General features: G+C 32.5%; 1 protein-coding gene across 3 annotated transcripts in view; it reads left to right on the top strand.

Annotated features, from left to right (window-relative positions):
- Positions 1 to 3,249, top strand: part of Tusp (WD40 superfamily protein Tusp) — a 30,902-nt gene extending 27,653 nt beyond the window's left edge. The window contains exons 5-8 of one of the 3 annotated variants that reach the window (XM_088034324.1): positions 26 to 254; positions 303 to 2,161; positions 2,210 to 2,395; positions 2,443 to 3,249. In XM_088034324.1, the coding sequence (XP_087890450.1) occupies positions 26 to 254; positions 303 to 2,161; positions 2,210 to 2,395; positions 2,443 to 2,559 (2,391 nt within the window). In that variant the 3' untranslated portion in view covers positions 2,560 to 3,249. Of the gene's footprint in view, positions 1 to 25; positions 2,162 to 2,203; positions 2,396 to 2,442 lie in introns of all 3 variants that reach the window. The other 2 variants (XM_088034323.1, XM_088034321.1) reach the window with 2 other exon arrangements.
- The last annotated feature ends 12,857 nt before the right edge of the window (positions 3,250 to 16,106 follow it).

The following is a 16,106-nucleotide window of genomic DNA, read 5'->3' as shown; positions in this document are numbered from 1 at the left end:
CCCATTGATGGTACTCTCGTTTTAGTGTTGCGTCCCCGAACCCAGCGCCTTGAGAGAGTTTGTCTCCAGACCTCCAGTCGGCTCTGTTCGGTTACATTGTACCATGATCCGACACGACGAAGACAATAATTTGTCATCAGGAACGTGCTACACATTATACTTGGAGTACCTCGGCGGGTTGGTACCACTGTTAAAAGGGAAAAGAACAAGTAAGATACGGCCGGAGTTTGTTATTTTTGATCCTCAGGTTGAAGGTATCATCACCACTATCACTCGTTCTTTCTTAACTATTTTTTTTGTAGATATTCATCTTCAGTGGTCCCCGGAATCCAAAAGCTCAGGATCGTCTAGCCACTCCACCAGTGGAGGAGGTCTTCTAACTGATTCTTCAGACAGTGATCGTGAAGAAGGTTGCACCAGTTCACCTCGCATGCAAAGACGAAGAAAAAGAAGAAACAAGTCCCACACAAGAGCTCCAAATCATGACAGACAGTCCGGGCAAAGTTCTGGGGATGCAGAACCTGAGGATCTCGCTTACGTGGATACTCTTCCCGAGCACGTGCGTCTGGTCGAGGTGACGTCTAATATTTGGGGCACCAAGTTTAAGATCCACGGTTTGGCGACTTCAGTCCCCGCGAATTTGGGACAGGTCACGTATAAGACTTCGCTTTTGCATCTTCAGCCACGACAGATGACTCTAGTAATGACGGAGCTGCGCGATGACTTTCCAGTCGTGCCGGATCCGAATTTTAACCCGAATTTATTCTCCGAAGATGAAGAAGAGATTCAAGATGGAAAGAGAATCCCGCGGGTGTCGATTGATAATAGTCCGCCCATAGCCCCCATGTCACCCCGAGGGAATAGATTAGGAAGACCCAAACCTCTAGCTGAAGTACCACGAAACTTACCAGCGCTAGCCAAACCTGAGCTCTATGAAGACGTGGAAAGCGGAGATGTCGGGTTTTGTGATATCCGTCCACAGACGTCACGAACTGGTAGCAGCAGCCAAAGTACCAGTTTCGTGGGACAGTTTAATAGAAATGGAAGTGGTACGAATGGATCGCAGAGACACGCGATTTCGCCTCTTTGTTGCGAGGGCTCAGTTCCCGCTTTACAGTCTCCAAAGAACGCAGTCGCCCCTAGTGATATAATCTTCGATAGACCTCCAGCTCAAACATTAATCAGTTACTCAAGCGACTACGCCAATAACGTCCAACAAATGAAGAACTCATTCAACGAACATCACCAGAAAGCCGTCATCGTGAAGAAAGTAGACGAAGAGAAGAAAAAAATGACGTATATAGACGATGTGGATGCAGTTGCTGGTCCTTCCACTCCCGTCCGCCCTCCAACCGCCCTTTGTCTCGCCGACTCCATGGTTCGAAGTTGCAGCGTCGGCTACCTTGACATGGTCGACGCCCAACTCGTCCCCAGCGACGTCGCTCTTCTCATGTTGCGCAAAGACGCCCCCAAGCGTCTCGTCCTCGTCAACCGCAAACACAAAAAGCGACAAAGTCGCCAGAACAGACTTCAAGAGAACAACAACCGCAATAAGTCGCCAAAGCTGCGAAACTGCGGGAAATCAAAAAGCCTCGACTCCAGCGATCTCTTCCCTTCGGAGACTGCTTCCAAGCCGAGCTTTATAGAAGAAGTCATCCCCGAAGTGAACAAGTCGAGCAGTTCATCACCGGAGAACGTAGACGAGAATTCTAATAAGAAGGAAAAGTTGGGATTCTTCGCCTCCAGGTCGCCACTGATGCGGAGGAAAAAAAACGAAGAAAAAATGCGCGGGCGCCCCAAGCAGAAGATGGTGGATCAAAATCAAAGAAACGGAATGCCGCTGCACACCCAAGCGTTGGCGAACTTGGAAAAGTTGATAACAAGGCTTCGTGAAGATGATAAAGCGACACCACCAGCGTCACCAAGACTTCCGAGAAGCTCGCCTGCGTCACCCGCACCAAGTAAAAAAGGAAAGCGACCACAATCCGCGTCTCCTATCCGGAAGAACTTGCTATCGTCACCGCTTTTAGGACGACGTAATAAGAAGAATCGCCACCAAGAGAGCTCCGACGACGAAGTTACAGCTTCCGGTGATGAAGTCTTCAACGGGACGAACTATAGAGACTTGGAGACGTTTCAAAAAGCACAACTTAGACAAAAGGTAAGGATTGGAGGGTGTGGGCAAAATTGTAATTTTTTGTAGTTGAAGAGAGGAAAGATAGAACCCAACGGTAGCAACTGTAACAACCATTCGATACCTCAACGACGAGAGTTTGTCATGCACAATAAGGCTCCTATGTGGAACGAAAACAGCCAAGTTTACCAGTTAGATTTCGGAGGAAGGGTGACCCAGGAGTCGGCCAAGAACTTTCAGATCGAGTTTCGTGGAAAACAAGTGAGATTGTTCCATGTCATATTTCAGTGACTGTTTTTTTGTTTTAGGTGATGCAATTCGGACGTATTGACGGCAACGCCTACACTCTAGATTTCCAGTATCCATTTTCCGCTCTGCAGGCGTTCGCAGTGGCTTTAGCTAACGTTACGCAAAGACTTAAGTAAAATATCTAGTCGACGCATATCTTGAAATTTTGAAATTACAAAGGTGCCAATTTTGCCATTTAATTAGTAAAGACAAGTAAGGTTTAGAACCGGTCGTTATCGTTGAATTTTTGAAACCGACCAAATATAATCAAAGTGTTCCATTTTAACAAGTACAATCTATTCATTATAGAAATTCGGAGCCACCCTTACCTTACTTAACTTTACTCAAGTTCGAGTAGTTGCGTTTAAGTAACTTTGTGCTGCGAGGAAAGACTTGGATTAGTAAATTTTGTATGGTTTTTGTACTCGTTCGTTTTTCCCTTTTGTTTCGATGGCATTGATGTGAGCAGACACACAAAAACATCTTTTTTGACCGTCCGATTACAAATCAACTGGTGGCTAAGGCACACTATTTTTATATTAGCCTAAATAGACTAATATTCGACGATGATTCTAAATGAGATATGTTAACCTCAAAGTTTCAAAAACTTGATTTTTTATATACTGTATGTATGGAAAATTGCTAATGCTTTAATTTATTGTTAACTGTTATGTGTGATATAAACGTACGGTTTTTTGTAATTATGTTTCTTCGAAAGTTTTTATCTCTAAATGAAGTTTGTGTTGTATCAAATTTGGATATACAAAAGATTGTTCGTAAATGATATTTGTATGTGCATATATAAATAAAATTGCTTTTTTATGGATCTTTAATGTGATAAAACTAAAGAACTAATACAGTCGTCTCTCGGGCAGAATAACAGAGTAGAAAGTAGAAAACTAAAATTCAAATGTTAACAAATAATCCAGGCAAAATAAACAAGAGCACTGCATTCCCGAAACTAAATATGAAAATTTAAAAGGAATACAGCGACGAATGTTTCCCATAAGTTTAAACTAATAAACGAAAAATCCAGAGAAACTAATGCGAAGTGTCTAAACTGAAACAGCTCTAAGTAAACTAGCTGCTAGTGCTCACCTCGCAACTATTCAATTCCACAAAAGCGAATGAACACTGCATATGATTAAATATTTCTAAATTCCGTAGCCAAGAAAAGAAACATGAAAGAGACTATAGAAGCTAGCGCGTGAAGCTATATATCAACTAATAAACTCTATTTCACCACTATTTCACTTCACATGCACAAACACATCCGTCTCTTCCAAGTCGCGGCGCTCAACTGATTAAATGAGGGAATAAACTCATTAAGAAACTTCGGTAAAAACTGTCCTTCGTGTTTATTCGTTGGTGGATTATGCCCGCCTTATTGTGGTTATTATTTTGGCGCAAAAATTTAAACAAATGTGCAAAATTATAGCTATGGATGAAAGTCCAACTTGTAAAAGTACTAATGTGAGACGACGAATCGAAATTCGACTGTAACATGTACAATGGGCAAGTGTATTGTTGGTTGCCTATGCAACTTCGGTGCAAAGCTTGTGCGTCGTTTTTATAGATGTCGCTACTTCACGTGGTGAGAAGAAGGCCGACTATATCCTTAAAGGCAGAGATTTGGGAATTAATTGATGGGGGGACGTAATCAAAAGTCTTAAGTCTCATTTCTATGGTCCGTTCTAGAGAGAACATAATTTGATTTACGATGGAATTTGAGTTATTGCGAGGTGGACCAGGAAAGTCGGTAAACCTCCGAAATTTCTCTTTTTTCATTGGCGAATTTTACAGGGGATAGCTGAATAAAATGCAATGATTCTAACCCCATTGTAGATAATTATACTGCGAAAAAAAAATCGAAATTCGATTAAAGCAAAATCCTCTCGGATTACAGTTATTCGACACTTACGCGTTGAAATTAACAAAACTGTTTCCTAAATACGCTCGCTCTTGTTAACTTTCACTTAATTACTGGTTTTAAATATACAGGATGTTCAAAAAATTGCGGACCAACTATTCACTACGTAAATCTTCAGATAATAGCTAGTAGCTAAATTATTTTTTTTCAATTATTGAGTGCTTTGTTGGAAATCTACAGCCACTTAAAGAGGCCCTAATTATGGCACAAATTTATCCTTATAATGAACTCAGTTCATGTTTTGAGTGACATTTACATACTTTTTAGTTTTTAAATGCCTTAAATGTTGATACAAAACGTTATTTTGTACATTTAAAATTAAGCTCAAAAGCGCAAAATTAATCTGGCAACATTTCACTTCAAGAATTCAGTAATTAATTGTTGCCTAGTAGCTAACAATAACCATTTTTTTTAGAAAGGTCAAAAATTTTTTGGGTGTCACAAACTAGAGGAGTTTATTTCTCTATTGATGTATAATTTTGCTGAATATACCGACACGTGAAGGAAACAGTCGAAAACAAGTGGTTCTTGATCTACTTTGTGAGTTTTACTGGTTAGGTGTTATCAAAGTTAATGCAAACTATAGTAACCAATTACATAATTTCTTAATAATTGTAACTACCAAAGTGTTGCTGTGGTCACAAAATTATACTTTTAATAATTACCGAAAGAATTAAACAGTGTTGCCGTTTTTCGCAATTTTTAAAGTTATTTTGCTTACGTACAAAGCTTCAAAAAAAAATTTGTCTTAGAGTGTCTTAGAGTTTGACGTTCTTATCAGTTGGTCTGCTTTTTTTTGAACACCCTGTATATTTTTAAAAAATTGCTTATGGCGAAAACTAAATTTAATTTAAATAAAATGTGCCATCAGAAGGGTCAATCTTTATGTCGCTTGACTTTTTCCGATTCGCTTTGTGGATAAAACTAAAATTTGAATTAGAAACAAAATAATAAAAAAGTTACCTAAAGTTATTACGAACAATGATCAAATGGCCTTCATTGGACAATCCAATTCAGTTTTATTCGTAAAGAAAACACTTTTTAAAACCCTAGGTTCATCACAACGTTTTTTGAAGAAACCATTGGTAAAGAATAAAAAAATCTAACTCAAAATTCCGAATTTACTAAAAGCCAGGAAACGAATTTTCCGTTGTCTTTAATTGTCTTAAGATACATACGTTCGACGAAAAAGTTTTGCTTGAAAAATAACTAATAATTAATGAGTCAATAATAATCTGAATTATTGTATTATATTCGATTTCATCACCCAACTTGTTTGTTAGTATATTAATACAACGAGTTTCATAAGGCAAATTTTTACGACACGAAAAGAAAGACTATTCAATAGAAATGGTCTTGAGGTCAAGCAATAATAAATTGACAACATGAATTGGGAAAATTAAATAGAACTGGAATACGTATAAATCCAGTAAATAGAACAGATCTCGTTGTAGAACAATGCAAAAGTTGTCCAAAATAAAGAATGGCACACAGTGTCCGGCAACACTTGTGTCCACCCCCAAAATCGTTTTTAATTTTAATAATAAAATTTTGAAAATTTGCATACGCTCACAGTTGACAAAGCTCTAGAAGCTGAAGCAAAAATTTGTTTTTAACCACGGTTTGGTTGGCGTCGCGACGCCTAAGAAGTATAATTTTTAGCGATTTTTGAGTTTTTGCGGAAATATTCGCGAATTCAATTTTTTTTCAACATAACTGTGATACAAATATCTGAGTTTTAATTTTAAATCTAATCCAAATTGTGTTTAAAATTTGCGAAAAAAACGCTGTTTTATCAAGTTAGTTTTCAAAATCCTGACAGCGCAGCGACAAACTACACCAAAATTTCACAAGCCACTTTATTCACTCTTATAAAGGTTGACTTTAGTTAACACGGGCATGTTGCGCTTTATGGACACCAGAAATCGTTAATTCACATCGACAAAACGACAATTTTATCAAGTAAGACTTTTGTTACAATCTAAAGCAAGCCAAAGGATAGATGTCATTTGTGACACAAGATGTTGACAGATGGGTGTAAACGTGGTTCCCAATTTTGACGTAATGAAATTGAAACTACATTTTTTTCTCAAATTGTGAAAACAATTTGCATTGAATTTAAAATGCCAACTGAGAAATTTTTAACACATTTATATTGAAAAAAAATTAAATTAGGGATTGATATTACATTTTTAAGGCGTCGCGACGCCAAAACTATCAGTGATAAAAATCAAACTTTTGCGTCAGTTTCTAGAGCTTTGTCAACTATGAGCGTATGCAAATTTCTAAAATTTTATCTCTAAAATTAAAGACGATTTTGGGGTGGACACAAGTGTTGCCGGACCCTGTATTAGTAAAAATTAGCGGGCGTTACAAACGGGCATAATGACTCCAAGACCCCGCTCGCTATGACCTCTTCTGTTTGATATAAGTCAACACCAAAACAACAAATTTAAGCGAACGCGGCTTTAAACAGATTTAAGCGAACATTGCTCGTTTAACCGGATAAAAACATTCACTTCTGAAGATATTTCAAGCGATTTTATCACAGGATGTGGCTACGAACCCAACGTCATTAGCAGCTGTGCCACCTGAGTTTGCCGCTCCGGAAGTCCAGAATTCGTACTGATAACAGGCTAACTTGGCCTCCTGCGACCAACAAATACCTCAATTTATGACCTGGTCTTACCATAAATCCGGGAATGTAAAGAGAAGTTTTTTCTTACTATCAGAACTTCGGTGTAAAATACTAATATTATTCCGGGGAAAAAAGAGTCATTAAACGAGAGAAAATTTTTTTTCTAGAAAGGGGGAAGTGAGCGTCCTCTCGGTGCTGCGAAGGAAAATTTTAGGGAGAAGCGAAGGGATCGTTAGAGGGAAGAGCGCCATCTTGAAGTTTTAGGAGTTCGGGCGCAGCGGCCGAAAGAGAGCGCTCGCTACCCGAAAGAGGGCGCTCGCTACCCGAAAGCTCAAGAATGGTAAAATTGCTTCGATTTGTCAATTTATCGGCATAAAGGAATTTATGTCATCATAAAACAAAAGAAAACTTGTAGTGCATTACCTACTGTCATAGATGTTTATTTGTTAAGGCACCTATATAACTAAAAAAACGGCATTCAAAATCAATTGTGGAATTAGAATAGGACGAATAATAATAAAAAAAAAATTGAAATAGACAAAATTACAAAATTAGGAATGTCATAAAATGATGGAATCGAGGAAAATTTAATAAAAATGGGACAGTAAATGTGGTAAAAAGGCAAAAGAAAGAGTGACATAGAAAGAAGAAATTTTATTTGAATAGATATGAGACAAAAAATTACTAACAAGAAATAAATTTCCAGAATAATGTAATCAAAAAAAATAAAATTGCTAAATGAAGAATTTTGCGCATGGAGAAAACGATGCAAAAATGCAACAAGAACAGTTAACTACAAAGATTCAACTAAACTGTCCTATTTTATTAGTTTTTCGTCTTGTTTTCACGATTTCGAGTGAAAAGTATTAAAGCCTCAATTATCTCGCAAAAAGTCCAAATTGCCGGTTTGATGTTTACATTGCAATTTTTGACAGTCGAAAGTTAGGTGACAATTCTTTGACGACGTCATTTGCGTTTTTCAAATTTTCCAACAGATGGCGCCACCAATGAAATTAATTTTGTTGTAAAGTCCGTTTTTTTTTTTAAAACCACCAACACCGCAATTTTCCCCTGCATTACAACCGGCAACGTTGCCTAGGGAGATTTTTGGTGAGAAAATAGTCGCCAAATTTTTGACATTTCTGAAAATTAGGCAGTGTTTCCGTTAAAAACGTTTCTTTTACAGCCTGTTGGATTGCAAATCAAATGATTTAATAGTGAAAAGACTCGGCACAGCCTGAAAGGCCGTTTTGTGTAATCAAATTTTCAAATAGGCAGCTAACCTATTTGATTTTATCACCAAAAAGTCACCATCGACGATGTTGCCGGTTGTAAAGTGGTGGGAGAGTGCGGTGTTGGTGGTTTTTTAATAAAAAACGGACTTTAGTAAAGTGTAATCTGGCTTTATTGCCGCACTGCTGGAGCTTTTCCGCACTGTCATGTCTGTGCAATTCAAAAAGCTAAAAGCTCAATGGGCTTTCAAAGAAAATTTCTAACTCAATAAAGTCTCCATCTTCAGGTTTTAAATAATTCTGTCTGACAAAAAGTGCTTTGAGGTTAATGTATTTTTATTACACGTATTTTCTGGATGGAGCGTTGATAAGTTTATCGAGCTGATCGAAAACTTAATTTCATGTTCGCGAAGGTTATTAAAATTTATTTTGGTACTTGTGAGAAGAATTTGTAATTTTTACGCAATTTTAGACATTTGGATTCGCAAATTTAATTTGGCGCTATCAATAAAAATCCCTTTTAATCTGAAATTATTGGATAATTGAATTAAAAGTAAATCAATGTTCCACTTCTACCTACAAAAGTCTGAAAGCTTCAGACAGAATTTATGATTTTTACCTCGTTTTGTATAAAAAATCAAATTTAAAGTTTCGTCAATTTTGTGTAAATAATAGCGGCCCACCCTCAAAGTTTAAGCAGTTTGCAAATTATGTTCATTCAGTTTAACGCGTTGAATACTATTTCAATAAGCTTGACGGCTGTTTATTCATTTTCACTAATCATTCGCTTGAAATGAACGAACTAACTAATTAAAATTTATTTGGTGTAGTTTAGTCCATTTTCATCAGTGTTAGGTTTAGTCTATTTTGGTATAATTTCATTTCGGGCTAGACAATGTCTAAAACAGAGTTGATGGTGATAACAATGGCGTATTAGAAATTTAAACTTTGCGCTAATTGAATACAACCTAATTTCAAAATTATTATTGTTTTACTGTGTTTCGTTTTGTTTTTTTAATGTCCCTTAAAATTATAATTAAATAAATTTAAGCAAGTTTTTAAAAAATATTAAATAAAAATTGTCAAAACTACTTGAATTACAGGCGGATTAGAAAATTTATGAAATTTTCAAGTAGCATCAATAGTTATTTGTTTCACTAGGCTAGAAAATGGTCTTTATCTTTCTTTATCTCAAATTTTAAGTTTTATGACATTAATTAAGAAGTTAAAACATGTAATTTCCTAAAATTGTATTGCTTTGGTATCAAATCTACCAAAATTACAGGCTTGAACAGATAATTTTCAATTTTTTTGTCTTAAAGATACAAATGTCTAAAAAATATTTTGTTTGAATCTTAATTTTTGAGTTAAAAACAATAAATTAGCAAATTAAAACCAGTATTCTCTCCAAATTTCATTACTCTTGTATCAAAACTAGCAAAATCACAGGCTTGAATAATAATGAACTTAGTTTTTTAGTGTTATGCCAATTAATTACCAAGGTAAAACTAGTAATCTCTCCAAATTTTATTGCTCTAGTTCTAGTATCAAAACTGCTTAAATTACAGTCTTGAATAGAAAATTTTAATTTGTCTTGAAAACAAAAATTTTTAGAAAGTATTTCTCTTGATTTTAACTTTTGAGTTTTATGACAATTAATTAACAAGTCAAAATTTGTAATTTCTCCAAATTTGATTGTTGTGATATCAAAACTACCAAAATTATAGGCTTGAATATAAAAATTTAAAATTTTTACTTTGTTTTGATGATAAAAATTTCTAAAATTTATCTTTTTTTATCTCAAATTTTGAGTTTTATGACATTAATTAAGAAGTCAAAACATGTAATTTCCTAAAATTGTATTGCTTTGGTATCAAATCTACCAAAATTGCAGGCTTGAACAGATAATTTTCAATTTTTTTTTTGTCTTAAAGATACAAATGTCTAAAAAATATTTTTTTTGGATCTAAATTTTTGAGTTAAAAACAATAAATTAGCAAATTAAAAGCAGTATTCTCTCCAAATTTCATTACTCTTGTATCAAAACTAGCAAAATCACAGGCTTGAATAATAATGAACTCAGTTTTTTAGTGTTATGCCAATTAATTACCAAGGTAAAACTAGTAATCTCTCCAAATTTTATTACTCTAGTTCTAGTATCAAAACTGCTTAAATTACAGTCTTGAATAGAAAATTTTAATTTGTCTTGAAAACAAAAATTTTTAGAAAGTATTTCTCTTGATTTTAACTTTTGAGTTTTATGACAATTAATTAACAAGTCAAAATTTGTAATTTCTCCAAATTTGATTGCTGTGATATCAAAACTACAAAACTTATAGGCTTGAATATAAAAATTTAAAATTTTTACTTTGTTTTGATGATAAAAATTTCTAAAATTTATCTTTTTTTATCTCAAATTTTGAGTTTTATGACATTAATTAAGAAGTCAAAACATGTAATTTCCTAAAATTTTATTGCTTTGGTATCAAGTCTACCAAAATTACAGGCTTGAACAGATAATTTTCAAATTTTTTTTTGTCTTGAAGATACAAATGTCTAAAAAATTATTTTTTTGATTTAAATTTTTGAGTTAAAAACAATAATTTAGCTAATTAAAACTAGTATCCTCTCCAAATTTCACTACTCTTGTATCAAAACTAGCAAAATCACAGTCTGCAATAAAAAAAAATTTTTCTTTGTCTTAAAACTTAAAAGTTCTAAAAAATATATATTTTGATCTCAATTTTTTAGTCTTAGGTCTATTAGTTACCAGGGTAAAACTAGTAATCTCTCCAAATTTCATTGCTCTTGTTCTAGTATTAAAACTGCTTTAATTACAGTCTTAAATAGAGAATTTTAAAATTTTAATTTGTCTTGAAGACAAAAATTTGTGAAAATTATTTCTTTTGATTTTAACTTTTGAGTTTTAAGACAATTAATTGACTTAGTAAATTAACTAGTAATCTCTCCAAATTTCAGTGCTTTCGAATTAAAACTACCTAGATTACAGTCTTGACAAACATTTTTGAAAATTATTATTTTGCCTTGAAGACAATTATATCTTTTAATCTCAATTTTTAACATTTAAGACAATTAATTAACAAGTCAAAGCTAGTAATTTAATAAATCTATCTAATTTACAGGATTAAATAGAAAATTTTGAAAATATTTACTTTGTTTAAAAGACATTTTTTTTTAAATTATCTATTATGATCAAGGCAAAGTAATTGATCAGGTATTAAGACAATTAATTAGCAATTTAACAATAGTAATCTCACCAACTTTCATTACTCTAGAGTCAAAAATACTGAAATTTCAAGCCTAAATAAAAAATCTAATTAATTTTAGTCAAATATATTGCATTTGTTTCTCTGAAACTCTGAAATTTGGGACAGTTAATTAACAAGTCAAATTTAGTATAGGTAAAACTCAAATTTGATTGTCCTAATATCAAATATTTGAAATTTTTAGTTAGTCTTAAAAACAAACGTTTTTAAAAATATTTCTTTTGCTTTGAATTTTCAAAATTTGAGACTGTGAATGACCAATAAATTTTTGTGTTTTTCAGTTGTGGTTGTGGACAGCGCTCCCCAACTCAGCCCCACTTTAAATCCACCTCTAAAATGAGTCAAAGAACGGTGTAAACTTCCTGCAGGCAGCTCTACAAACTTCTGTGGGATGTGTGATCCGAAAGTTGAGGATTGGGCTAAAAGGTTTTTATTACATTTGTGGTCAAAAACTTCCGAAAATGTCAGCTTTTACAGAGCTTTATCGAATTTCGCGGTCTTAAACTAGTTTTGACGTCTCATTTACACGCCGTGAAAAATGGAAATCGATGCTGCTCGTATAATATTAAAATAGTTTCTGGCACAAGATACGAATTAAAGAAAGAACAATATGTCGAAGTTGGCGACTGGAAAGTAATAGATAATTTTCCAATATGTAAGTTTCAGTGATTCACGCAGCTGTTACCTAAAACTTGGAGCAGTTCGTTTTTATTGTGGAAGCCCCATTCACCATTTTTTACGAACAGATGGGTTGTAAAATCCGGTCATTCCCCGGAAATCCGGTGATAAGGATCACGGGCTTAATTAATCCAAAAATGAATTTTTTTGGGAAATAATTAAAGAGATTAGAGCTACAAGACAAGTACCGCGCAATCCGATTTTAGTTTCTATTAAATATACGTATTTAAACGCATTATTCTAATCCGACAGTCGGGTTAAAATCCGGATTTAGTTCGCTTCTACTGCAAAAAAGCACTAGTAACGAAGTTAAGTTTTAATTTCAGTAAATCAGGCCAACTCTGGCCAGATAAACCGATTATTGGAAAACGCACGATAAATCGATCCAAAAATTGAAAGCTTACAAAAATTTTCTCGATTAGTTGAATGTGTTGATTTACTACTGCATTTATTGAGCATAAGCCGTCGAATTGAGGTTTTAATAGACCGTCATATTTTTTCGAGGTCTTGACGCTAAAATGAACAAGGTCTCGTAAAATTCCTCTAATGGCCCTTTTTTAAAGGCTGCCCTTTATTTGATGGCTTGTCGTTCCTGCAAATTACGATTGTTGCGTCGGGAAATGGTGGAAAGTATTAATTGCGAGATTAGCTAAACTCGAGACGAAATAAAAGTTTATGACGGAGATATTTTATTTCGTGGAACTAATAGAAAGCAACGGCTTAATTGAAAGACTGGGAAACTTTCGACAGATATGTGAGCACATTATCAAGTTAATTAGTCTTTATTAATTATCTTAGCATCAATTTTTTTGAATATTTAGATTTGGATCATTAAAAATTGCTAATTTTTTTTAATTTTCATCATTTTTTTATTTTTTTTTATTTAATTTGAGTCCTTTGATCATTATCGATTCAAATTAAATCTTAGGGTTTCCTTTTTTAGTTTCAAAATACTCTAATAAATGTTTTCACAAATCCTGGAAATATTAATAATTTGACCACAAAATTCTTTCAAATTTTCTATTCAAGCGTAATTTTGTTGGTTTTCACACTAGAATACTCAAATTTGTAGAGATTGCTAATTATTAATTCAATATTGCAAAAAATCAGAGCAATAACATAATTTGTAGAAAATTTAATTTAAGACAAGCAAATTTTTTTTTTTTAATTATTCCTGTAATTTTCGTAGTTTTGATACAAGACCAATAAAATTTAGAGAGGTTACTAGTTTTATTTGTCAATTAATTGTCTTGAATCAAAAAAATTATTTTTAAAAATTTCAATTCTTCAAAATTAAGTAGAAATATTCAAATTTTTCTATTCAAATCTGTAATTTTGCTAGTTTTAACACTAGGATAATCAAACTTGGAGGGTTTGCTAACTTTACATTGGCAATCAATTGTTCTAAATTGCTATTAAAAAGAGCAATAAACATAATTTTTAGAAAATTTTATAATTAAGACAAGCTAAAAATCTAACTTTTTAATTAAACCTGTAAAATATTATAACAATAAAATTTGAAGACATTATTTATTTTAAATTGTTAATTAGTTGTCTTAAAACTCAACAATTGAAATCAAATAAAATAATTTTTAGAAATTTTTATCTTTAAGACAAATTGAAAATATTAAAATTTCTATTCAAGCTTGTAATTTTGGTAGTTTTAATACTATATCAATGAAATTACACAGAATTAATAAACAAGTCAAAACTAGTTATCTCTTCAAAATTAGTTTTGACTTGTTTATTAATTCTGTGAAGACTCGAAAATTGAAAATTGAAATAAAAAAAGCTAATTTTTTAGAAGTTTTATCTGCCAGACAAAGTAAAAAAGTAAAAAAAAAAGTAAAAATTTTCAAAAATACTGCAGCATAGAAATTTAGAGAGGTTATTAGTTTTGCGTTGTTTATTAAAGGCAGCAAAAATTTTCAAAATTGTATTAAAGCTTGTAATTTTGCTAGTTTTGATAGTAGACCAATAAAATTTGAAGAGATTACTAGTTTTGACGTGTTTATTATATGTCTTAAAACTCAAAATTTGGGATAAAAAAAGATAGAAATTTTTATCTTCAAGACAAAGTAAAAATTTACGAAATTTTCTGTTCAAACCTGCAATCTTGCTAGTGTTAACATTATGATAACCTAATTTAGAAAGATTACTTATATAAATTGCTAATATTAATTGTTCCAAATTGTACAAAAATTGAGCAATAAACATGCCTTTTCGAAAATTTAATAATTAAGATTAAGCAAAAAATTTTCGAAATTTTGACAGTTTAAGGTAATAATCAAATTTGGAGAGATTGCTTATTATAAGTTCCTAATTGTCAAAAAAAAAATATTAAAAAAACAAAAACTAAATTAAAAAAAAAGTTTAAAGACGAGCAAACTGTTTTCGAAATTTTATATTCAAACCCGTAATGTTGGTAGTTTTAACACTAAGATAATCAAATTTAGAGAGAGTGCTAACTTTGAGTTGTTAATTTTTCTAAAAACCAAAAAGTCAGAGCAACAAACATAACTTTTAGAAAATTGTATCTGTAAGACAAAGAAATATTTTTCAAAATTTTTAATTCAAGCTTGTAATTTCAGTACGATATTTAAATCTGAAGCGATTGCTAATTTGCGGTTGTTTATTAACTGTCCCAAATTTTAAAAATTTAGAACTACATAAATAAATAAAAAAAATATTTTGAAGACGAGCGAAAATTTTCAAAATTTCTTTTTCAAACTTGTAACTTTGATAGTTTTAATATTAAGATCATCAAATTTAGAAAGAGTGCTAACTTTGTCTTCTTAATTAACTGTTCTAAAAGCCAAAAAATTTGAGCAACAAAGATAACTTTTAGAAAATTTCATCTTAAAGACGAGCGAAAAATTTTCAAAATTATTTATTCAACTTTGAAGTTTTGATACTGATTTTAATACTTGGATCAATTAATTGGATAAAAAGCTTACTTTGAGTTTTTTATTGACCGCCCTAAAAACCAAAAATTTAGATCAACAAAAGTAATTTTTAGAAATTTTGATTTTCAAGACAATGTAAAAATTTCCAAAATTGTCTATTTAAGCCTGTAATTTTATTAGTTTTGATAGCAAAACAATAGAATTTTGAGAAATTACTAACCTTGACTTGATTAACTGTCTCAAATCTTAAAACTTCAAAGCAAAGTACTTAATTTTTAATTTTCACGTCAAAATTTTCTATTTAAGTCTGTTATTTTAGTAGTTTTACAATAAGATAATCAAATTTCAAGAAATTGCTAATTTTGAGAATTTCGTTAACTGTCCCAAATTCCAAAAATTTAGAGCAACAATTTTTAGAAATTTATAAGTAGTCTACAACAATAGTTATTTGTGTACTAAGGTCAAAAAGTGTTTCTTTTTTGGCCGAGCCTTTTATTAATGGCCGAAGCGATAGCCGAGGCTAGAAAGAAGGCGAGGGCAAAATGGCACTTTTTGGCCGTGATACACACAAGATTTTTTAGGCGACATTATTAAATATACAAGTTAATTAATTTTTATTTATGATTTATTGATTTAATCATTTATAACAACTGAATAATTGTAAATATTTATGAATCCTTCAGAAAAGTTCATATTTTCTTTATTTACATTTGCAGTTTCGGCATGTGTAGCTTCACAATTTGTATGAATTAGGTTTGATGTGCTATTTGATGTTGTTGCTGCAGCACTGCTAGACAAGCTCATTTTCAATAATTCAACACTCCTTTGTTGCACTTTACAGCACTCTGTCGATTTGATTTTACCCAAATAATTATAAAATTGGAGATAATGTCGGTATCTTGATGTAATATGCAAAACTATGGATAGATGGCGACACTATAGAGCGGCCAAAAATGTTTGCGGCCAGAAAAGACTTACTTTTAGGCCGCTTTTGCGGCTTAAAAAGTCCATTT

Source organism: Gnatocerus cornutus, chromosome 4, assembly GCF_029298725.1.
Source record: "Gnatocerus cornutus isolate USDA-ARS CGAHR chromosome 4, icGnaCorn1.1, whole genome shotgun sequence".
Taxonomy (NCBI): Eukaryota; Metazoa; Arthropoda; class Insecta; order Coleoptera; family Tenebrionidae; genus Gnatocerus; species Gnatocerus cornutus.
This window is presented reverse-complemented; position numbering and strand designations above follow the sequence as displayed.